This window comes from Podarcis pityusensis (genome assembly GCF_964106645.2).
Source record: "Podarcis pityusensis genome assembly, chromosome: 13".
Lineage (NCBI taxonomy): Eukaryota > Metazoa > Chordata > Lepidosauria > Squamata > Lacertidae > Podarcis > Podarcis pityusensis.
The window spans coordinates 29,472,629-29,497,162 of record NC_138038.1 but is presented as its reverse complement, the minus strand read 5'-3'; the positions used below and the strand labels follow the sequence as shown (position 1 = coordinate 29,497,162).

At 39.5% G+C, this 24,534-nt stretch overlaps 3 protein-coding genes and 1 pseudogene across 4 annotated transcripts; 1 reads left to right on the top strand and 3 right to left on the bottom strand.

Annotated features, from left to right (window-relative positions):
• Nucleotides 1-16: 16 nt before the first annotated feature.
• Nucleotides 17-841, bottom strand: LOC308460778 (olfactory receptor 11H6-like; the record flags this gene model as incomplete). The annotated part of the gene is made up of 1 exon (XM_080977302.1): nucleotides 17-841. One exon carries the CDS (start codon nucleotides 839-841, stop codon nucleotides 17-19), a length of 825 nt encoding a protein of 274 aa, XP_080833428.1.
• Nucleotides 842-4,789: 3,948 nt separating this feature from the next.
• Nucleotides 4,790-5,787, bottom strand: LOC308461483 (olfactory receptor 6F1-like; annotated as a pseudogene). The gene has a single exon. The product of its transcript is annotated as an olfactory receptor 6F1-like (transcript).
• A 3,756-nt stretch (nucleotides 5,788-9,543) lies between these two features.
• LOC308460777 (olfactory receptor 2AP1-like) lies at nucleotides 9,544-14,484 on the bottom strand (the record flags this gene model as incomplete). The annotated part of the gene is made up of 2 exons (XM_080977301.1): nucleotides 13,579-14,484; nucleotides 9,544-10,509 (listed from the first exon to the last, which is right to left on the bottom strand). Exons 1-2 carry the CDS (start codon nucleotides 14,380-14,382, stop codon nucleotides 9,544-9,546), a joined length of 1,770 nt encoding a protein of 589 aa, XP_080833427.1. The 5' UTR covers nucleotides 14,383-14,484.
• Nucleotides 14,485-23,577: 9,093 nt separating this feature from the next.
• LOC308460776 (olfactory receptor 5B21-like) lies at nucleotides 23,578-24,534 on the top strand (the record flags this gene model as incomplete). Its single annotated transcript, XM_080977300.1, has 1 exon — nucleotides 23,578-24,534. The coding sequence occupies one exon, from the start codon at nucleotides 23,578-23,580 to the stop codon at nucleotides 24,532-24,534; it is 957 nt and encodes a 318-aa protein (XP_080833426.1).

Sequence of the window (24,534 nt, the reverse complement as noted above, 5' to 3'; positions counted from 1 at the left end):
CTTTTTGACCTGAATTCTAATCAGTTCTGTGAAGCAGCTTGAAAGTTTTCTTTGCTGCATCCTTTACCTCCTTGTTCCTCAAACTGTATATAATGGGGTTGACCAGTGGGGTGAGCAGAGTGTAGAACAGAGAAAAAAGTTTTTTCAAATCACTCAGTGAACTCATATTTGGTAAGACATAGACTATCATCAGCGAACCATAGAAGCAAGCAACCACAGTCAGGTGAGAGGAGCATGTAGAGAATGCCTTTTGTTTACCAGTGGTAGATGGGATTCTTATAATGTTTTTGATGATGCCAACATAAGACGATATGGTTATTAGAAGAGGTGGCAGAGTGCCTATAGAGGAGATTATGAAGGCTGTCATTTCAACTAAATCAGTCTTATCGCAGGAGAGTCTTATCACAGGGGTTAAATCACAGAAGAAATGATCGATTTTGTTGGGACCACAGAATCTCAGCTGAGATACCAAAAATATTATGATGCTGATACCCAATGAGCCAGTGATCCAAGACCCAGCAATGAGCATGATGCAAATTCTGCCATCCATGAGCATCACATAATGCAGTGGCCTGCAAATTGCTAAGTAACGATCATAAGACATCACTGCTAGAAAGTAACATTCTGTAGCTGCAAGAAACCCAAAGAAATATAGCTGTGCAAAGCATCCATGAACAGAAATGGATCTGTCCCCAGACAGAAAACTGACCAGCATCCTTGGCATGATGGTTGAGCTGTAGCAGGTCTCCAGGCAGGACAGGTTTCCCAGGAAGAAATACATGGGTGTGTGAAGATGCTGATCAAGGACTACTAGAATAACAATGAGGATGTTCCCAGCCATGGTCACAAGGTAAATAGGCAGAAACAGTATGGAAAATAAAACCCACAGATCTTCATTATTAAAGTCCAAGAGGATAAACATTATGGTTTCTGTTTGATTTCCATCTCTATCACTGTTTTTCAGTTGCATCTAAATAAATAAGACATTATTAGGAAAGAATTCGACTTGAGCATTTGATTCTGGATTCACTTTAATTCATAGGATTATATCAATGACATGCTAAAGGGTGGTAGCTTGTACTCAACCCGCATTTAAGCAAACAAAACTCTCTGTATTGGGTTACATCACAGCACTGACAACAGCGATCCAAATATGATATCATTGACACAAGCTATCCGCTGCTATTTTTATAGTCAAATCTCTAACACACTTACAGCATAATCCAATCCAATACATATCTACTCTTAAGCAAATCACTTTGAATTCAATTACAGATAGGTAGCCGTGTTGGTCTGCCATAGTCAAAATAAAAAAATTCCTTCCAGTAGCACTTAGTTGGTCTTTAAGGTGCTACTGGAAGGAATTTTTTTATTTTGAATTCAATGTCAGTTTGTGCAACAGTCAGTAGAGCTTCTAATCCAAAGACAAATCCAGAACCATCTGAGCCACTAAGTGGATGGGAGGGGCTGCATAAAGCTTTTGGGGAAGTCTATTCCTTAGTTTCTGAGAACTACAGGTTTTTGTTTTTTAAAAAAACAAAACAAAACACAGAAATCCTATGCTCACTTAACTTGGGGTAAGTCTCACTGCAGTTAGCGAAACATACTATTGAAGAAACTTATAGAGGATTTTGCCTGGAAGAGTTTCATGTGCTCCTTACCTTAAAGCCAGAATTCACCAGATTCCAGATGAATTCTGAGTTTTCCTCTGATTTACCCAAAATTGTAGATCATGGAAATAATTGCACAAGTATCATTATTTCCACAGGCATCAACTTAATGTATGTCCTGCTAGTAACAGTCTTACATCCAGTATGTTTCAATATATATCTGGAAGATTTTGTGGCCATCTAGTGCTGCTTTGAAAATGCGGATTATGGATATGTGGATATGGGTTAGCTACTGCTGAATATCATCAATCTATAGCTTAAGTTAATATTCACATCTATCCATCTGCTTGTAAAATCTCAAAGGAAAATGAACACAGAGGAGACACCTGACTCATGAGGGAAATTATTAGTGTTTCTAATGTCAAAGCTTTTACCTGGCAAATCACTGATGGATTTGTTGAGATCAAAGAAACTCCCAGTTCTCTAGTAATGAGGATAACATAAAAACATAAAAAAATTGTATTGTGAATAGCAGGCTCCCTCTTCACCTTGTCCCCTTGGGTGGGGGGGGGGCACCCTGTGCACCTGCCCCAGGCAGTGGTACCTTACACTCCACCACTGCTGTGAACACAATTTCTTTAAGCTAAATTTGTTTGAGCTCATTTCCCCCCCCCATCAAATTTGTTTAAGCTTTGTTTAAGATTGATTAAAACATACAATATGAAGGGGTTTTTTTTCTTTATAACAGGAAGCATAAGTGTATTGGTTCAAGACAGGAAATGGGGAGTAGCGGTCAGTCACATATGCAAGTCTGGTCTGTCTAAGAAGGATGATAAAAAATAGAAAAATGATTTTTTATTTCCATGTTGAATTGGGCTAAGGAGGATCAATTATAGTGTCTGTTCCATTGTCTCTGAAACCAGCAAAAATGTGTTCAGGAGTGAAAATATTTGCCACATATACACAGACTCTTACACACAAAGCCCTTCTCTTCAGATAATCCATGCAGATAATAGGGTTCATACTACTGCACTCCCTTTTCACTCAGAAAATGATGAGATGACCAGAGAGATAGTGATTTTCATGTTCATCAGCTCCACCTGCCCCAGCACTGTGAAGAGGAATGAGCAAAACATTCAGTTTTGGTTTCTCTCAGTTTCTCATTTTTCCATTCTTAACTCCAGTGGCCAGTTTGTTTGTCCAAGGCAGTTTGTATTTTAAAAGCAGAACAAATAATATGTAATCATGAAAATGCTTAAGAATTGTAGTCTGACTCTCTCTAAATAAACACATTTTTGCATACAATCTTCTCTGACGTAACATATTTTTGCAAAGCACTTTCCCCTAACATAACAAACCTTTCCTTTTTTTATATAAAATATTTATTAAAGGTTTTAAACAGTATAACACCATTCACATACACAACCCAAAAACAATAAAAAAACCATCACCAAAATGAAAAAAGACATACACAAGAAAAAAAAGAAAAACAACGGACAAAAAATCATATAAAAGACATAAAAAATAGTTCAATTTCATACACCAAATTTCCATAACCCTCTTTTCTGACTCCCTCACATATCCCTTTTCTGTGTTCCCATTTACAAAATCTTGCTCAGCAATACTTCACCTTTTCTCAAAACTTATTTTAAATTGTACGTTTCAACTATTATGTCTCCAATTTTACACTTTGTTATCAAATGTTTAAATATTTAAGCTTGACATAATATTATTCAAATTTCACCTTTGTTCTTATAGTTCAATTATTTTCATGCTCCTTTCAGCTAGGTCACTAATGCCATATTATCTTTATATCCTGCATCATTCTAACATTCATACAATTTACAATACTTTTGCAAATAGTCCTTAAATTTCTTCCAGTCCTCTTCCACAATCTCTTCTCCCAGGTCTCGGATTCTGCCAGTCATTTCTGCCAATTCCATATAGTCTATCAGTTGCATCTGCCATTCTTCCAGGGTGGGTAAATCTTGTGTCTTCCAGTACTTTGCGATGAGTATTCTTGCTGCTGTTGTCGCATACATAAAGAAAGTTCTGTCCTTCTTTGGCACCATTTGGCCGACAATGCCCAAAAGGAAGGCCTCTGGTTTCTTAGGGAAGGTATATTTAAATACCTTTTTCAGTTCATTATAGATCATTTCCCAGAAAGCCTTAATCTTGGGGCACGTCCACCAAAGGTGAAAGAATGTTCCCTCAGTTTCTTTACATTTCCAACACTTATTGTCTGGCAAATGGTATATTTTTGCAAGCTTGACTGGGGTCATGTAACACCTGTATATCATTTTCATAATATTTTCTTTCAGGGCATTGCACGCCGTAAATTTCACACCAGTGGTCCATAACCGTTCCCAGTCAGCAAACATAATATTATAGCCAATGTCTTGTGCCCATTTTATCATTGCTGATTTAACCGTTTCATCCTGAGTATTCCATTTTAACAGCAAGTTATACATTCTTGAAAGTACCTTGGTTTTTGGTTCTAACAATTCTGTTTCTAGTTTCGATTTTTCCACCTGGAAGGCTATTTTTTTATCCACCTTAAAAGCCTATAACAAACCTTTCCATCTTAATTTTACTAGTGTATGTCTTTTGTACATATTACTTGCTGAAAGGCCTGCATGGCAAAATTTGGAGATGTGCTGATTTTGAAAGACAGCTACTTTTTAAAATGTTGCAGTTAGGTGTATAATTTGCATTTTGGGGAGGACCATAGTTCAGTGGTTGTTTGCAGGAAATCCCAAGTTTAGTTCCAGGCATCTGCTCGTAAGTCTTGCAGAGAGTCCTGCCTGAAATTCTGGAGAGCTGCCATCAATCAGTATTGGCAACACAGTGGAACAATGGGCTGACAACATATGATTCAGATTCCTCTTTTCTTTTTAGATAGTTTTATGATGCAATGCGAGGTTTCTCTTGTTGTAAATCACAACCACAACGATAAACCACAAGAATAAACCAAAGGATTAATTCTATAATCCTTTCTCTTGATGCTGGACTCAATACCAATATGAAGCTAAGCTATATAATTCATACAAGGTCGAACTCCTGCTTTGATAAAGAAGTAAGGGGCAAAATATGTTAATTAATCAGAATCTGTCCCAGTAAAACATTGACATCATAAAGCCAATAGTAGCAGTGGTCTACTCCACATTTCTACCAGAAATTTAGTGAGCTCTCTGAAGCAGCTTGAAAGTTTTCTTTGCTGCATCTTTTATTTCTTTGTTCCTCAGACTGTACACAAGGGGATTGACCAGAGGGGTGAGCATAGTGTACAACAAAGATAATAGTTTCTTCAGGTCCATTAAGGAACTCATGTTTGGTAAGACATAGACTATCATCAGTGAACCATAGAAGCAAGCAACCACAGTCAGGTGAGAGGAACATGTAGAGAATGCCTTTTGTTTACCAATGGTAGATGGGATTCTTAAAATGCTTTTGATAATGCACACATAAGATGACACAGTTATTAGAAGAGGAGGTAGTGTGGCTAAAGAGGAGACAATGAAGGCTGTCTGTTCAACCAAATCTGTCTCATTGCAGGAAAGTCTTACCATGGGGGTGAAATCACAGAAAAAATGATTGATTTTGTTGGGCCCACAGAATCTTAGCTGAGATACCAAATATATTAGGACACTAATACCCAATGATCCACTGACCCATGATCCAACAATAAGCATGATGCAAATTCTTCCATTCATGAGCATTACATAATGCAGTGGCTTGCAAATTGCTAAATACCGATCATATGACATCACTGCTAGGAAGTAACATTCTGTTCCTGCAAGACACCCAAAGAAATACAGCTGTGCAAAGCATCCATGAACAGAAATGGTTCTGTCTCCAGTCAGAAAACTGACCAGCATCCTCGGCATGATGGCTGAGCTATAGCAAGTCTCGAGGCAGGAGAGATTTCCTAGGAAGAAATACATGGGTGTGTGGAGGTGCTGATTATTCACCACTAATAGAATAATGAGGATGTTTCCAGCCATGGTCACAAGGTAGATAGGTAGAAACAGCACAGAAAATAAAACCTGCAGATCTTCATTATTAAAGTCCAAGAGGATGAATGTTATGGGCTCTGTTTGATTTCCATCTTCCTCATTGTTCTTCATTGACATCTGGGGGGCAGGGGAACAGACAAGATTGAGAAAAACATTGACATGTATATATGACCAGGGGGTTTTGTCAACCAGAAGTCACTGGAACTCAGTTCCGGCCCCTCTCAGGTGGGCACCATTGCCATTATAAGACAGCAAGGGAGACATTCATGGTGAGTTCCGGCACCTCTTTTTCTAGAACAAATAGCAGTGTATATAACAGAGGTTCACATTAAGTGAAACACAAATTGAATTACAATGGTAATGGCTAGGGCTGTGTAAAGGATTGGACTGAGATTTAAATTCTGAGCTAAATATGACCTATTTGGAGAGATCCAAGCTTCAGCTGAGTTGGGTTGGGGAAACTGTGGATCCCTTTGTCCTGGGCTGTCAGGGAGTGGAGTTTCAGGCAGGAAAGAGAGACTGTCATGAGGTAGAAAAAGGAGAAAGAGCAAAAAAACCCATTTGGCAGCTACCTTTTTGACAGAGAATGTATCTGTGTGAGGTATCTTCCTGCTTGGCCTCTCCTCCTTCCTGCCCTCTAAAGTGGCATAGCACAGGATCAAACTCTCTCTGTTATGAGCTCTTAACCAGGAAATTTTAACCTCGCACAGTGCTGATCACTAGGTTTTTTGTGAGAGGCTTGCCTTGCTTGTAGGGAAGCTGCTTGTGAAGGAACAGCACCATACATGATTGGCTCCTCCTGCTTAATAGCTAGGAAGTGGGAGAATCTGATCCTTCACAGTGCTCGTGCTTTCATTCCCGACTGCATTTTTAAGCTGTATGTTGACTCTTTGTTAAATGCAGCAGGGATAAGTAGTTTCCAGGTTGACCCAAGGCAAATTGGCTCTATCTGGGAGCCAAAGATTGCAGCTGATTGGACATATTTAGGTTCATGGTGAAAGAGTTGCCTGGGCTTCTTAAATTAAAACCTGAACAGCAGGGTGTGAGAATTCAGGCAGGAAGGAGAGGCAAGCATGAGAAAGGAGGAGGAGGAAGCATAAAATGGAGGGACCTACTGGGCAGCTGCATCTTCAAGGGACAAGGTATGGGTGCAGGTGGATGCCTTTATTTCCCAACCTCTAACTTTTCCTGCCAGGCCTCTACTTCTTGCTGACCCTAGAAGAAGGACTGCACAGAATTGGATCTTCCCATTTAACAACTCTCAACCAGGAAATCTGGAAGCTGTTCAGTACTGGTTGCTTTTCTTTTGTGAGCAGTTTCCTTTCCATATAGGGAATCTGCTCACAAAGGAGCACAATTAGATCCCCTTGCTTAAAAACTGGTAAGTGGGGGGATCTGATCCTGCACAGTTCTGGTACACCCTTTCCCAACCATATATTTAAACTCTATGTGTCTTGTATGTTAAAATATGATATAATATTAAAATATTTTAACTATGCCTCCCAGAGGCCAAATATTAGAGCCACATGGTAAATACTCCCAGGTATTTGTTTGCTTTCGTTTCTCAGAGCTATTTTGAAGTGAGGGAAGCTGAAATCCTATATTGGCTTAACTGAGAGTAAGCGCCAGTGAAATTAGTTGAATTTACTACTGATTAGACACATTATAGGATTGTGCTTAAATAGTTGACTGTGCTCCTTACCTTAAAGCCAGAACAAACCAGATTCTTGAAGAATTATGGGTTTTCCTCTCTGCATCACACCAAAATGTGTCTCACAGAAAAAATTGCACAAGCATCATTTCTGCACGACCAACACATGTCAGATCTTGAATGTAAGTCTTGTTAGCAACTGTTCTGCATCTAGTAGTTTCAAGTATAAATCTGGAGGATTTCCCTGAAGTCTTGAAAATCTGATGCTGCACTGAAAATTTTGATGGATTTCTTCTTGATATTTGTCAGCTCTTGCAAGATGCAACCATTCCATAGTTTATGTAAGCATCCAAACCTATTAATCTGCTTGCAAAATCTCAATGGGAAATCGACACAGAAAAGTCAATGCCTAAATCATAAGGGAAATTAGTGGTTCTCCTAACACTATATCCATAACTTCCTTCCTGGCAAATCCCTGATGGATTTGTTTAACTCAAGGGAACCCTGTGATATCTAAAGCTCAAGGACAGTTTAGAAATCCATAAATATGCATACTACCAAAAAAAAAAAAAATCTGTTAGAACTCATAATTTATAAAAACCTTTCTGGGTTATCCAAAGCCGAGATTCTGTATTCTGACTAAGTGATATCTGCCCATTTCATTCTCCATAATATAAATTGGAATACTGGTTTATATGACATGAATGATCCTTCTAGGCTAGCATAGTGAGACTTCCAGGGCTGCACCATGTTCATACAGGACCACTATTCAGCATGCCAATTAGAAATTTCATTCTCTCTCCATTAGGACTAGTTTATGTCTAGTAGTGTTGGTTTTTCTTTGTAGTCTTATTGATTTTATTTCCATGCTTTTTACTTGATTACTAGTTAGTTTGGTCTTTGCCATGGCAAAAAGAAAGCCGCCAAATTGGAAGATAGATGAAATACTACATTATAAAGTCACATGGCCATTGGCTGGCTAAATATGGACATACAACTTTGTTCCATTTGAATCTTTGTGTCAGGGACTGGCTGGATGAGGAAGAGCTAAGTAAGTGAGTTGGGAGATCAGAAAGTGAGAGAAACTCAGTGACCCATATGGCAGACAAATGGAACAGTTATCAAGAAGTGGCTCAGCACAAAACAGTGCAGAGGCAGAGTAGGAGGGACAGCTTTGTTTCACATTACTCCTGCTTGATTCTTAAAGAAAGCTGATTGCCATCCTTGGCATGATGGTTGAGCTGTAGCAAGTCTCCAGCCAGGATATGATTCCTAAGAAGAAATGCATGGGTGTGTGAAAATACTGATCAAGAATTACTAGAATAATAATAAAGATGTTTCCAGCCATGGTTGCAAGTTAGATATGTAGAAAAAATATAGAAAACAAAACCCAAATATCTTCTTTATTCAAGTATAAGGATGAAAGTTATGGGCTTTGATTGATTTCGCTTTCTCATTGCTTTTCAGTTGCATCTAAATAAATCATACAGAATCTAGGAGAAAAAATAGACTTGAATATATGATGTTGAAGTCACTTTGGAAGGTAATATCAAGGACATATCAAATGATTGTGGTTTGCATATGACCCATTTTAAAAATACATACAAAAATATGCTTTGATACTTTTAGCACTACTTTTTCCTGTCAGGGAAAAAGATGGGAGATGATGGATAGATAGATAGATAGATAGATAGATAGATAGATAGATAGATAAGAATAGCTCTCCACCACAAGAATGGGTTTCAAAGCTTTACTGGACACAGCCTTATAATATTTACAAAGAAACATAACAAAATACAAAGTAACACATAGCTCTTTAACAGCAAGCAATGTGGTCCCATCTTCTTTTAAGTCCTTCATACAGTTCCAAAAACTTTCCTTTTTCTAGTGCCAGATAGATCCTAAGCAACTTGCTTCCATCAGCATCAGAGTTTGCCACTTGTGCCTAATGCAAACTTTTCTTGTAAAATGTTTTCAAACACAATGCCTACAAAAATGCATTTTATGCGTATTAAACTTACACCTTAAACCATTTTTACAATGAAGACAATATAGTAGCATACTAAAAACTGAGAGGAAATAGAAACAACTCAGACTTGGATTGGTTGCAGATCAACCAATTGAATGATCTTCTGAGAATTCAAGTCAACAGCCACTTTACTAATCCAAGCAACAGTATTGAATCAGGGTGATGCAGGGAGGGGATTGGAATCCACAATGTCCAAACAGCAGTTGCACCAGTGCTTATTTCTGGTATTCTCTGATATCAATGAATACAGGAACAAAACCCAAATTGGCACAATGCTTTTCTAAGAATATCCTTTACATCTTTGTTCCTTAGGCTGTATATGAAGGGATTTGCCATTGGAGTTAGAATTGTGTACAAGAAGGAGAAAACCTTATTTAGATCTTTGAATTTACCACTTGTTGGTAAGATGTAGACAAAGGTTAAAGATCCATAGAAAACCGAAACAACAGTGAGATGAGAAGAGCAAGTAGAAAAGGCCTTTTGCCTCCCAGTCACAGATGGGATTTTTAGGATTGTACTGATGATAAAAATGTAAGATGTTACAGTTATGAGAAATGTGGGTAGAATTCCGATGGATGATGTTATGAATGCTGCAGTTTCAATAACCCGGGTATCACTGCAAGACAGTCTTACTACAGGTGTAAAATCACAAAAGAAATGGTCAATTTGATATTGACTGCAGAAAGTGAGCTGGGTCAACAAAGATGTTAAGATGGTTATAAGCAGCGACCCAATTAACCAGGAGACTGAAACCAGCAGGATGCATGTTCTGTTGTCCATAAGCGTGACATAATGCAATGGTCTACATATGGCTAGGTAGCGATCATATGACATCACTGCCAAGAGGTAACATTCAGTAGCTCCCAAGGTGGAAAATATATGCATCTGTAGGATGCAGCCCACAAAAGAAATGGTTTTGTCCCCTGTAAGAAAACTGTTCAGCATTCTTGGTAAGATAGTCGAGGTGTAGCATATCTCCACGAAGGACAAATTTGACAGAAAGAAATACATGGGAGTGTGAAGGTGCTGCTCAGCCATGACAAGTACAACTATGAGGAGATTACCAGACAGAGTCACAATATAGATGGCTAGAAATAACAAAAAGAGGAGTATGTTCAAGTTCTCAACATTCCTAAATCCCAGGAGAATGATTTCGGTGATACCTGTTATGTTTTGCCATTCTGAGTTTTTCAAATGCTGCATCTATAGATAGGAAGTAATATACTGAGTAATTGAAAAAGTAGGTTTCCACCCACCCCCATCCCCACACAAGAATTAAGCAACCATCACTCAACACACATACACCATTGTGCCATATACACATCTTTTTTAGCAGGGCCATTTTAAATCAGCACTTGCATTGGTTTTGCTGCATCTCTTGACAAGTTGCTATGTAATATGTTTGTTCACTTCTCATGGGCTGCATAAAATCTGCAGAAAATTCTTGACTCCGAAGGTGGGCACTTTCAAACTGCCATTTTTTGGGGGTAGGATTCAATCACTGACTGGCAAATTCAGGGTGCAAAAGTAAAAAAGAAAGAGATGGCTTGTGCTGTTGTGCAACATATCTGGCTCCCCACAAATCCACAATAAGGGGAACAGCTCTTAAATGTGTGGAATAACAATTGCAACATTGTGTAACTTCCCTGATGCTGTCTATCCTCTCTGCAAACTTTGTGCAAAGCAATCAAGATGACTCTTGGTTCTAAATCATCTAGAAGCAACTTAAGACATGTGGAAACAGGTGTGCACTTCATAGGAAATATAGATAAGTTGGATGGGTGTAAGGTGTAAAACAGCCATAGGCAAACTCCGGCCCTCCAGATGTTTTGGAACTACAATTCCCATCACCCCTGACCACTGGTCTTGTTAGCTAGGGATGATGGAAATTGTAGTTCCAAAACATATGGGGGGGCCAGAGTTTGCCTATGCGTGGTGTAAAAGAAAAAGGAGGTGTGTGCATTGTAAGGGAGATTCATGATAGAAGTTTTGAGCCAATGTTAGTCTAAATGTTTTGGCTGCTGATTATTATCCCCTCCTTTAAAAAAAAAAATCATAGCCTCGGTTCCTTTAAACTAGAAATCTAACCTGCAGTGTGTTGAAAAGAGCAGGTAGATAGTAGCTTTTGCCATGGATGGGATTTTCAGGTCTGTGCTGCTGTCGAAAATAAAAGGTATCACAGTTTCAAGAAAAATAGACAGAATTCCTGTGGCTGGTGCTGTAGTTTCAATTACCCAGGTGTAATGGCAAGGACGTTTCACCATGGGTGCAAAACTGCAAAATAAATGGTTTTATATTGGCTGCAGAAAGGGAGTCATGTCTTCTACAACTAACAAATAATATACTGAGTCAAGGACTCTTACGGAATTAGTCAACAGCAATCCAAAACATAAATGTTCATGTCAGATACTGTATCCATCTTTTGAACAATGTTGTTTGTTTTGTTTTTTTTAAATGCATAATTGAGTTCCCTTCTCATAAACAGTGTAAAACATAATAGAATCAAAATAAGAATTATGAAAGCATGATATTCATGGGAGAACATGGGGTGCATTGCAGGGAATAGCAGTAATAATGGGGACAGCTGGATTTCAGAAAAACATGCCAAACATTGCTGCTCTTCTCATTAAAGATTGTTCCCACTGAGGAATCTTCAATAAGATCCTAAATGAGTCAAAAAAATCCCTGGAAGGAGTAGAATTTTTAAAAATCTACTTTAAGCAATTTACCTAAAATCTGAGTGTACCTGCTTTTTCACATCCATTTCTAGAAGGTTCTTTCTTTCATGATGTTTGTAAGTCCAGGTGATGTCTTTCTGGCTTACCCATTGATATGTCCAAACTATTAAGAAGAAGGCTACGAAACACTGAATATATTCATTTGTATTTATATTTGTATCTGCACAGTCTCACAGACACATTCTCTCTCATATTCCAGGTTAATTGCATTATTCTTTTATTCTCAGTGGGGAAAGCCAAGCAGAACACAAAAGCCCCCAAGAGCCATTGTTGATTGCAAATGAAGTTTCTATTCAAGGGAGACTATTGGTCAGGTGGGAGAAAGAGGCAGAGCATAAACATGGAGAATGAAAGAATGAACAGCTATCATCTCATTATTTCTCTCACATGTTTGAAATGGCAGTCCTTCAGCCAGGAGAACTGATCTTATCATAATATAACTTATACCTAGTTCTCACAGAAATATAAAATGAAATGGTAAATCTATTTTTAGACTGTTTACCCCAAACTTCAAGTCTGGGCTCACATGAAAGCATTCCAGATCCCACCTGCTTTCTTTATTCATGAAGGGTTGTATATAAACATTATTAATAAATAAGTTTATCTATAGAAATACATTCTCTGATCACAGAAATTTAGCATGTCAAGTAGAAATATATAATTAAGAGCCTAAACATCCACCCCAATTAGTTTCCACATTTGTACGTTGCAAAACTGGAACACCCATTTCATATATTTTGGGGGTGATGTTTTTCCTCACAGAACTAATGACTGGTGCTTTTCCATAGAATGATGCTATATAATGATGGGCATTGCTTTGAGGGGACTCCTAGTGGGAGGGAATCTGGTATCAAGAAACAAGTGTTGGCAAAAACAACCAAAACAAATGCTTGTGTTGAAGTTTCAGAACAATTTTCACTCCGTTTTATTCATCCCAACTCAGAAAAGAATGAGTTAAACTTTCAGTCTAGTGCACATTAATTTCAGCATAGGTTAACATCTCACTATTTTGCTTGACAGCCCAGTTTTCTGTGTGCATGGAATTTATATTGTATTATTGAACATTGTGTCATTTGCGACTGCTCCTGCTGTTTAGGGTGGCATAGTCCAGAAATGGCTTTACTGTCTCCTCAGTAAGGAGTGGGCTTGAAGGAGAGATTGTGAAAGTCATACTAGTGGCTGGCATATGAGAGGATTTGAGTCCTACTGTCAGTTGAGGCTTACTTCAGAATTCAGAATAGGGAAGGATGAAAAAATTGATTGGTCTGCTCTTCACAATGAAAATATTTTGTGTTTCCAAATGTGATTGTGGATAAGAATGCAACTCACATGCTTCTCTAGATTTTGCAGTGCAGTTTCAATGAGAAAAAGCATATGCAAAAGATGCCTACCTGATTAAGATTTCAACTAAATACATCATGCGGATATAATGGAAGACAATGAAAAACATTGAAATAGTTAAATCTATGTAAATGAAGCATGCTCATCGTCCCCCACATTATCCTCAATCTTAATGAATTCTATGAATCATCTTAAATAAAGTATTCTTTATTGCTTCCTTCACTTCTTTGTTCCTCAAACTGTATACAAGGGGGTTGACCAGTGGGGTGAGCAAAGTATAGAACAGAGAGAATACTTTCTTCAACTCACTCAGATAACTCTTGTTTGGTAATACATAGACTATCATCAGGGAGCCATAGAAGCAAGCAACCACGGTCAGGTGAGAGGAACATGTAGAAAATGCTTTCTGTTTCCCAGTGGTGGATGGGATCCTTAAAATGCTCTTGATAATACAAACATAAGATGCCACGGTTATTAAAAGAGGGGGCAGAGTGCCTATGGAGGAGAAAATGAAGGCTGTCATTTCAGCCACTTTGGTGTCATCGCAGGAAAGTCTTATCAATGGGGTGAAATCACAGAAGAAATGGTTTATTTTGTTGGCACCACAGAAACTCAGGTGAGATACCAAGAATATCATGACATTGATAGGTAGTGACCCACTGATCCATGATCCAGCAATCAGCAGAAAGCAAATTCTTCCATTCATGAGTATTGCATAATGCAATGGCTTACATATTGCTAAGTAGCGATCGTAAGACGTCACTGCTAGAAAGTAGCATTCTGTAGTTGCAAGAAGCCCAAAGAAATATAGCTGTGCAAAACATCCATTAATAGAAATGGTTCTGTCTCCAGTCAGAAAACTGACCAGCATCCTCGGCATGACAGTTGAGCTGTAACAAGTCTCCAGGCATGACAGGTTTCCCAGGAAGAAATACATGGGTGTGTGAAGATGCTGATCAAGAATCACTAGAATAATAATGAGGATGTTTCCAGCCATGGTTGCAAGGTAGATTGGTAGAAACAGTATGAAAAGTAGTATTGGTACATCATCACTATTGAAGTCCAGGAGAATAAATGCCACAGGGGCTGTCTGATTTCCTTCTTCTCGTTTCATGTTGAGGTGTATCTAAATAACATCAGGCAGTGTTAATAAAGCTTTGCACTTGTAGAACTGATGCAGGAGTTTCTGTAACTCAGCTGAGCAAACCACATTATATATAGGTTAAATAAACAATTCTTCTATATTATGAAGTTGACATTCAAATGAGCACAACATGTAATCATTTGCTAAGACTGTATTCCTGTCAATGCATAGAAACTTTGCAGATGGGATCACATTAGAAGAGAAAAGTCTCCCTGTTTCTACTCAGCACCTATTGAGGGTGATTTCATTTCATTTATTTTACAAAAGAAACACTGCATTTCAATTGCATTCAGTCCTTTAACATTATGTGCAGTTAAAGGCCAAAGACAACAATCCAAATAAATTGATGTTTACATTTGAGGATGGGATTTGTGGAAAATTCTCAATGTTCTTTGCTTTCAGTGTTAGTTTCACCAATAAATTGTGTAACTCATTGGTTTCTCAGGGATATTTCTACCAAATATAGCTCACATACAATAATAATAATAATAATAATAATAATAATAATAATAATAATAATAAAATTTTATTTATATCCCGCCCTCCCCAGACGAAGCTGGGCTCAGGGCAGCTAACAACAGTCAAAATAGTCCAACATTCTAAAACATTCATTCTAAAATTAATTAAATCAAATTAAAATCAAATTAATGGCAACCATCATGCAAAATTTTGTGCAGATTGCCAGAGGAGGGGGTCAGGCTGCGCCCTGACCAAAGGCCTGGTGGAACAGCTCTGTCTTGCATGCCCTGCGGAAGGATGTCAGGTCCTGCAAGGCCCTAGTCTCTTGTGACAGAGCGTTCCACCAGGTTGGAGCCGCGGCCGAGAAAGCCCTGGCTCTAGTTGAGGCCAACCTAACCTCTCTGTGGCCTGGGATCTTTAGGATGTTTTTATTTGCAGACCGTAAATTTCTCTGTGGGACATACCAGGAGAGGCGGTCCCGTAGGTACGAGGGTCCTAGGCCGTATAGGGCTTTAAAGGTTAAAACCAGCACCTTAAACCTGATCCTGTACTCCACCGGGAGCCAGTGCAGTTGGTATAGTATCGGATGGATATGATCTCGCAGCGAAGACCCCATAAGGAGTCTCGCCGCGGCATTCTGCACCCGCTGGAGTTTCTGGGTCAGTCTCAAGGGCAGCCCCACGTAGAGCGAGTTACAATAATCCAGTCTGGAGGTGACCGTCGCGTGGATCACAGTGGCTAGGTCAGGGCGAGAGAGATAAGGAGCCAACTGCTTAGCTTGGCGGAGATGAAAAAATGCCGCCTTTGTTATAGCTGTAATCTGCGCCTCCATAGAGAGGGAGGTATCGAAGATTACACCCAGACTCTTAACGGACGATGCTGGCACTAACTGCACCCCCGCAAGAGATGGGAGTTGCCCCCTCAATCCCATATCGCTCCGTCCCAGCCAGAGGACCTCTGTCTTCGAAGGATTTAACTTCAACCGGCTCCCACGTAACCATCCAGCCACAGCTTCCAGACATCTGGTCAGTGTATCTGGGGCCGAGTCAGGATGGCCATCCATCAACAGATAGAGTTGGGTGTCATCAGCATACTGATGGCAACCCAGCCCAAAACTCCGGACAAGCTGGGCGAGGGGGCGCATAAAGATGTTATAAAGATTAGTCAGCAGAACAGATAAAGGGCTGCTTTCAAGTTCATGGGTGAGGCAAAACTTATGTGAATGCTATGCATCAGCTGCTTCAATTTCTATGCTGGCAGCAACTAAAGTAAATAGTATGTTTGTATGGATAATTTCAATAAAGGAGCTTACATAGCTCATCTGTGCAAGTTCTGTATTAAACAATACAGCAGCATGTAAGAGCTCACCAGTATCTAGACACACAAATCCATATGCACATTTAGAGGCATCTTAATTTCTAATATCATGCAGAATTGATCTCATTGGCAAGCAGTTGGCAACAAATATAATGCAGTATGAAATAAAAGAGAGGGTGAAGTTCTGCCAATTGTGTGACCAGGCAGTGACAGCCCCAGCCCCCAGGGACCATAAGGAAAGAATAAAGACTCTGATGATGTTATATGGAATTACAATTAGGCTACAACTTTATTAAACTTCTGAATGTAGGAAGACCTTGGCTTAGGCTGTGGGCGTGTATCCCTCCCAACCCCCCAGCCAGGGGGAGCTGGGGCTCATCAGGGTAAATGGGATATTGGGGTGCTCTGCGAGACATAAGTGTAGCAGGCAGCCCAGCCCATATTCCCGCATGCAGGGTAGTTTACTGACAACCTTTCAGTGGCCAGTGACACCCATTATATATAACCCCTTTAAGAGGAGACCCTGGAATTGCCGCTGCAGGGGGGAGTGAATCACCACTTCACGCCCTCCCCCCATACAGGGAAGAAAAGACTAAAGGATTCCACCCAAGGCCATAACCGCCAAAGTTGTGACGAACTGCTACAGGGAAGACGAAACCTGCCAATGCAGGAAAATTTCTTCCCGGTCCTTCAACAGCAACCAGTCAAAGACCGTAGCAGCGCCCGCTAAACAGGAAGAAAAAGTTAACCTGCAAACAAGAGAACATTAAACTAAGGGAGGGTAGAGAGGGTGAATCTCCTAAGCCGACTGCCTGGATACTGTCGGCTCCACCTCCCAGCAATGAAACTTGACTACAGAAGCTGGGCATGAACCTCCAAAGATTAACACTGAGAGGCAGGCCAGTCCTTGTTTGCCAGTAAGTTCCCTGGGAACTGTAGCACCGCGCGCAATCCTGTAAAGGGCTCCCACAATGTAAAGTGTGAGTGCTCACTATCAAACTTAAGAATTGTCTGATAAAAGAGCCTAAATGATTGAAAATAAATACTTGTTCACCAACAGACTCAAAAACTACTTGGAACACCTCCAGATGACCTATCTGTTGAGTATTCATCCTAATTTGTTTGCACATAGTTTATTCAGGGTTGGATTTATTGAGCATTTGTTCTCATTTGTTTGTCAGGCTGTAATAAAACAATGAATGTTCACCTTGATTTCCTGTTAATAATTAATTCATCGAAATATTGGTGTATTACTCCATTGTCAAACTATAAAACCAGTTGAAAACCGTAGAACTCAATGTCAGTTTTCATAATGTTTCTGCATCTTGAAAGTGAGCATTTCTGATTACATTTTCTCTGTGCATCCATTTAATGAACGAACAGCTACAAGGGCTTGTGTGTATCTCTGCACACATGTGTGTGTGTCTGTGTGACAGAGAGAGGAGAGAGAGAGAGAGAGAGAGAGAGAGAGAGAGAGAGCGCACTGGACTGGAAAGATGATAAACAAAATGTGAAAAGAGAAATATGAAAACTGTAGTCAGTCACTATGATTATTGCATGACATTCCTGTGACTGGAGTCAAGATTATGCCTGAGCATGATCTGCTGCCCAGTCTTGCTGCTATTGATGCCGCTGCAGTCTCACACCTCTCCTGCCTCTAGCATTGAGTACCTGGTTCCTATGTTTGTGTGTAAGAGCAGTCTGAGATATTACCTGTTTTCATCCTGATGCTCTGTCAAATAAAACTATTTAATTTAAACAGCTGAAATCTAAATGGGAATTGAAAAATAAATATAAAAGAATACTTCACCCAGGCTGTGATCAGGTCACAGGCAAAGAGTGTTCAGGAATCCTGGAGCATGGGAATAGTTGGACACATAACATAATTTCTGTTGATCTTCATCAGTTGTATGTTAGGTAGAAGCCATTATATTAGTGAAACATCATTATATCCAACACTTCAAAGCTGTCTAGGTGTCTCTGACACCTAGACAATCTTGCCCTATACTGAAAATGTGGATGAATGTTTTGCGAGATCCCTCCCCCTGCATAATACAATTCATCTATTGGTCATATATATATATAGCCAAACCAATTAATCAACCTGAAAAAAATCTCAGTAAGAAATGTAAAAGAAGAAGAAAACACTAAAACCATAAGGGAAATTAATGAGTAAAGTAGAAATTCCTAACAATCAAGAATCAACAAAGGCAAGAAAAAAATAGAAGACACTCAAGGGAGGGAGAGCAATAAGTGCACTTAAGATAATGAGGGAAAATGTATTATTATGTATGTTTGGGGTGAGTGGGGGGCATATGAATGAAAGAAAGAGATGTGTCTGAGGAGAAAACAAGGGGGTGCATACCCCTAAATATTTTGTGAATCTTTGTACTTTTGTCCATTTACTGCATTTATTTTTCCTGATTTGAACTATAAAATGAGAGAACTCCTAAACATTTTTTAAGGGGAGAAAAGCACTCATGAGGGGTTTCATGTAACTCACCCTGACAGCTTTCTTGAAGGGTTAAGAGGGAATAAAATGGTCAACAAAAAAGGAATGAGGTAAGCAAAAAGCAAAAACTCACATGAGGAGTCCTCTAGCAATCCAGTAAAAAGCTCAGGTGGTTAGCAATGGAAGACCAAGGCAGCAACAGCAATCTTTGCTGGTTGTAAGCAAGCAATATTTGTGACATTGCATGGTCATGGGATACATTCACTGAGGCATCCATCCTAGCTTCTGATTTCACAATTCTGTGGCAACATGCCATAGTCTTAACTCTCATCTTAAAATGGCAGGTTGTTCCCCCCTTTTCTTTCTTATCATTGGATTATTTAGACATGAAGAAGAAAATTATGTGATCTGGCTGAGAGTGCAACAAATGTGATATTTACATGACCAAAAAATCCAATAAATAGGTCATGAGAATACTGGTAAATTCTATAGCTATTTCCAGATAATTTTATTTTACCAAACAAGTTTTTCTGTAGCTGACTTGTAGCTAAACAAACACTCTGGTTCTGGTGTGGGTGTTGGATGCTTACAGCAGGGAAGGAAAATCTATGGCCCTCCAGGTGTGTCTGCATGACAGCTCCAATAACCCCTGACCTATGCTTATTAGATCTGACAAAAGTTGGAACCTAACAATATCTGGAAGGCAACACTTTTCAATCCTTGGACTCCAGCTACCACACAAGATTATTAACAGAAAGCAGGTGTCATTTGCATACCCAGGCACATGATGCCTGCTACCTGGTGCAGGGTCTCAGTATGAAATAAGACATAGGACATTGATGTTGGGTGGAAATTGGCCACAACTTTTATTGATTGCAGATGGAATAGGCTTTGGCCAAAGTCATTGGGTACGTATCTCGTATCAAGCAGCCCGACTGCTGGTTGATAAGTAGGTGTAGAAAGGGGGGGTCACCTGCCAGGGCCACCTTTGGGAAGGCTGCTATGGCCTGTTGGCCCCTGTGTGGGCTCTCAGGCAGAGACAGCCCCTCCCTGGCCCCTTTACCTGATCAGCTAAGTATACAACCCAATGCCTTAACCGCCCAAGTTGTGATGTTTTCTATGAGGTAGGTGAAAATCTACAGACCAGCCAATTTGTCTGCAGGAAAAATCCTCCCTGGCCCTGAATATGGTGACAACATATACCATAGCAAGGTCCACATTGTCCTGCCCACACATCTTTGGACAGGACTACATACAGATTATATACAAATGGGAGAGTGGGTGGTGAATCCTGTGTTAAGGTTCAAAAGGGGAGAGGCTCAGGGTGTGCCCCCCTGTTTAAGGCACTGCAACCCTGCTCATAGAGGTGACCTGACTGGCTAATATTTTTATCTCCCTGAGTATCTCTGTGAGTGGTACTGTTAGCCATCAATCCTGGGGGGGGGGGGGGATTCCAAAACCCAGTGACCCTGATTTCACTGCTCATGAATGGGACAAAGAAATAGAGGTGAGGTTCAACTTAACCCTAGATCATGGCATTGTTTATTATTGTTATGTTTTGATCAGTCTTCTTCCTCATTAATATTTCCTGTGGGATTAGAGTTTTGCTTAAGTCTAACAGGATGCCCCAGTGGTTTTTCTCCTAATTTCCCTTCTTCCTTGGAGACTCTTGTGCCATTGATTATCATGCTTGCAGTTTAAACTCTTCCTTACTGAAATTAATAGTCTGTAAATTAACAGGCCATGAGGCAGTTGATATTTAAAAGAATTGAAATCATTCCAAAAATCATTTATTTTTTTAGTAACGAACTCTGTTAAATGCTTTAAAGTGGCATGTTGCAGAGGACTTCCGGGTTAGCGCGATCGGCTAATGGCGGATTCCCTCCGAGCTCCGGAGGGAATCGGCTTGACAGGGGCTGGGTCTTGCCGTGCCGGCGACACGGGGACCCTCAAAAACCACGGGCATAGGAGCCCGTGGACATGGTGACTCGGCGGGCATCGTTAAGCGCCCTCCCGACTCGCGAAGGAGCCTTTTTAAAGGCTACGGAACGGGTGCCGGGGAGCGGCGTGGTGCTGTGAGTCTTCTGCTTCCCCTGCCGAGCGAAGCCGCATGCCATTTGTCGGAGAGCGCTGACTTCTTCCTATTAAAATTTGGACTTAAAATCAAGAACAACAACCCGTGAGTAATTGGAAATTGGATTACAAATAATTTGATTTTGAATTTGGCACGAGCGGGGGAGGTGAAAAAAAGGGAAGTCCGCCCCCCCCCCTTATTGTAAACAGTCTGAAGCAAGGAGCTGTCAACTAAGGTTGCGTGAAGAATTGGGGTAATTCGATAAAAGATATAAATTCCACAGATTTAAAGGACTAAGTTAATGTGCCGGAGGACAAAAGTTTAATTATTTGGACTAAGTACCACCTTTCTCAAGCCCGGGAGTAACCCGTGAAAAGAGCCTGCAGAGGATTTATAGAAAACTTTTGACAGCTGTCAAATTAGCTGTCAAAGCCGGAAAAATCAAAGCTTAAATTCTAACCGGCTATACTGCTACAAAATATTGAAAGTAAAGAAAGACTGATACAAATAAACTTGATTTTTGGATCGGAAGGGAAAAGAAATACTAAGTAACTAGAATCCCTCTAGAGGGGATTCTTGGATATTACAAGAATGGAACTAGGTCGGGAAATACGAGCTGACTTGCAAGAGCTTATTTTTCTCATGGGAAAGCTGCAAGAGAGGATAGAGCAAGGCCATGTTTTGTCTACAAGTCCTACGAAACCGAAGTCAACAGAAAATATACCTACTGAGTTGGAAAGGGACTTGATGCTCAAAACACAGGCAGCTGGACAAGAAAAGAAACCAAAGACTAAGACATCAGCTGAACAGGAGGAGCAGAAAGAAGGGGTGGCTGAAAAGTTACAGAAGATAAAAGAGAGCCAGAGACCTGCCAAGAAGAATTCCAATTCGACTAAGATGAAAACTGGATTATTTGGGACATATAGACTTAAGAAACAGAGTTGGAGCTCCACCTCTAAACAAGTAGGCCTTGCTGGAAGAAATATGGTTAACATGGAGAAGGTACTTTCCCGACCTGGGGCGTTCAATATGAAAGATTTTCGAAGAAGCCGGCGGAAAGGGACTGAGAGAGATCCGAGAGCCTCGGACGTAAGGTCACCAGGCTAAAAAGATGGACTAATTGGACTTTGGTTTGGGATTGAAACCGGGAAGAGAAGGGTGGGGTTTAGAAGTCCAAAGGGGGTCTGATTTTTATTTTGCAGTGTAAAACTATATGCTCTTTATTATTATAAGAATGGGGAATCTGTGGATGGGAATTAGGGACAATCTTAGGGAAGGTATTTTATTATTTGTTTTTATATCTCTTTTTTTTATCTTTTTTTATGTATGATTAAGGTATATATTCTAAAAATTGCTAAATAATCTAAATTAATGGATAATAATGAATTAAGGTTTAAAATTATTATAAAGAATCACATTAATAATTTATGGTTAAGTAAATTAATAAATTATGATTAGGACATTAAGGATAAAAACTTGCTTGAATAAACAATCGGAGTTGGAATACAATAAGGGGAGGCGTGGGGAAGTCATGAAAAGAAGTTATTGAAAATGAGACCTAAAAGGTGGAATTTTTTTTTTTTATGTCGTGTTTTGTGTTATTTTTGTGTGTGTTTTTGTTTTGTTTTTTTTGTAACCTTTTGAAACTTTAATAAAGATTATTTAAAATAAAAATAAAGTGGCATGTTGCAATGCTGTGAGGAATCTAATTGGATGTCTTGTCAACAAACCACAGACTTAATAACTTCTCCAACTGTAAAATCCTGGATTATGGGCAAAGCATAAGGTAGGATGAATAATGAAGGAAAAGATGAAAACTGAGACAGCAGTAATAATAGTTCTCTTTAATAAATGTTGGAATGGATGAAAATGCAGGACTGGGTCAGCACTGCTTTTAAAATTGTCCCATGTGACAAAAGCAGCAGGAGAAATGAGACATATTTAAAGAGATTTATCATTGTTGGAAGTTAAAAGAAATGTGCAAAAATTAGACACCTTTAAGGTCAACTGGTTCTTTTTCTAGTGGGAGAATTAAACACATTCTTACTTTTTAAAATTTCCCATGGAAATCAAGAGGTCTTTGAACTAATGTATGATGATGCTTATGAGTCCTGCTCTTAAGATCCAGAGTAGGAGAAAGCAGGAGAGACTGGGAAGACCTGCATTCAAGCTCCTATTTATGTTGCCCCGTTTTCAGGGACATTTTTTTTTTTTGTTATTTCTTCAGGTGATGGTAATATGTGGATCTTGTTTTGTTTTGCTTTGCTTTTAGAAGCATAGTTTAGCCTCCTCTCTCGAGAAAGAGTAGTGGTTCTTTTCTGAGTCTGGAGAGCTAACATGTTTCTCCATAATGCCTCATGTCTTTCAAGTAGAGATATTTCCCATTCTGCATCTGTAATGGAATTGTATCAAACATGTTTTTAATACATTAATTAATTAATTAATTTTATCACTTATGTGTTTGTTTCCCTAGGAGCCTTTAGAAGGAAGGATGGAATATCACAGCAGCAGCAACAACAACAGCTAAGCTGTAGCACACTGCAGAGAATGTTGCTGTGCATCAGAATGTTGTTGTGCATCAGTACCATTCACATCATTCAGTTTTAAGCATTTAACTGTGCTTAAGACTCATTGCTTTGATTGCTCTTCTGAATGGTGAAATTGAAGGACAACCCATAATATTTGCAATATTGTGTTCCTCTCTTATTTGCACCAGATTATATGTCTGAATATGTTTTACCCAAAGATGCAACTTCTAAGCAGCACCGATAAGGAAAATCAACCTAATGTGACCGAGTTTGTCCTTATAGGATTTAGTAATCTCCGAGAGCTGCAAATTCTTCTCTTCTTGCTTTTTTTGCTTTTCTACATGGTTACCTTGGTTGGGAACATTCTCATTGTCATGCTTGTTATAGCTGATAAACATCTTCATACCCCCATGTACTTCTTCCTTGGGAATTTTTCTGGCCTGGAGACCTGCTATAGTTCTACTATTCTGCCCAAGACTCTGGCCAGCCTTTTAACTGGTGACAGATCTATTCAATTCAATCTCTGCTTTGTTCAGCACTATTTCTTTGCATCATTTGGGGCAGCTGAGTGCTATCTCTTATCTGTGATGTCCTATGATCGCTATTTAGCTATATGCCGACCCTTGCATTATGCAACCCATATGAATGGTAAGTTCTGTGTGAAGTTAGTTGGTGTGTCTTTCATCAGTGGATTTCTGGCTATTTCCATAACAATATCATTAGTGTCCAGGTTAGCTTTCTGTGGCCCCAATGAAATAAATCATTTCTTTTGTGATGTCTTTCCACTCATAGAATTGTCTTGCAGTGACACTAGTCTTTTGAGGCTTTTGATATTCCTTGTTGCTTCTGTATTCACCGGTCCTCCATTTTTGCTGACATTGATATCGTATGCTTCCATTATCACTGCCATATTGAGAATCAAGTCCACCAGTGGCAGACAAAAGGCCTTTTCTACTTGCTCATCTCATCTTATTGTGGTCACAATTTTCTATTCCACAATAGCCATTGTCTATGTGTTACCAAACACTGTCACACTGAGAGACCTTAACAAAGTATTCTCTGTCTTCTATGCTGTCCTGACTCCCATGATAAATCCACTTGTCTACAGCCTGAGAAACAAAGAAGTAAAGAAGGCACTGAAGAGACAGATTCGTCAGTTGCTTGTAGATACGTAG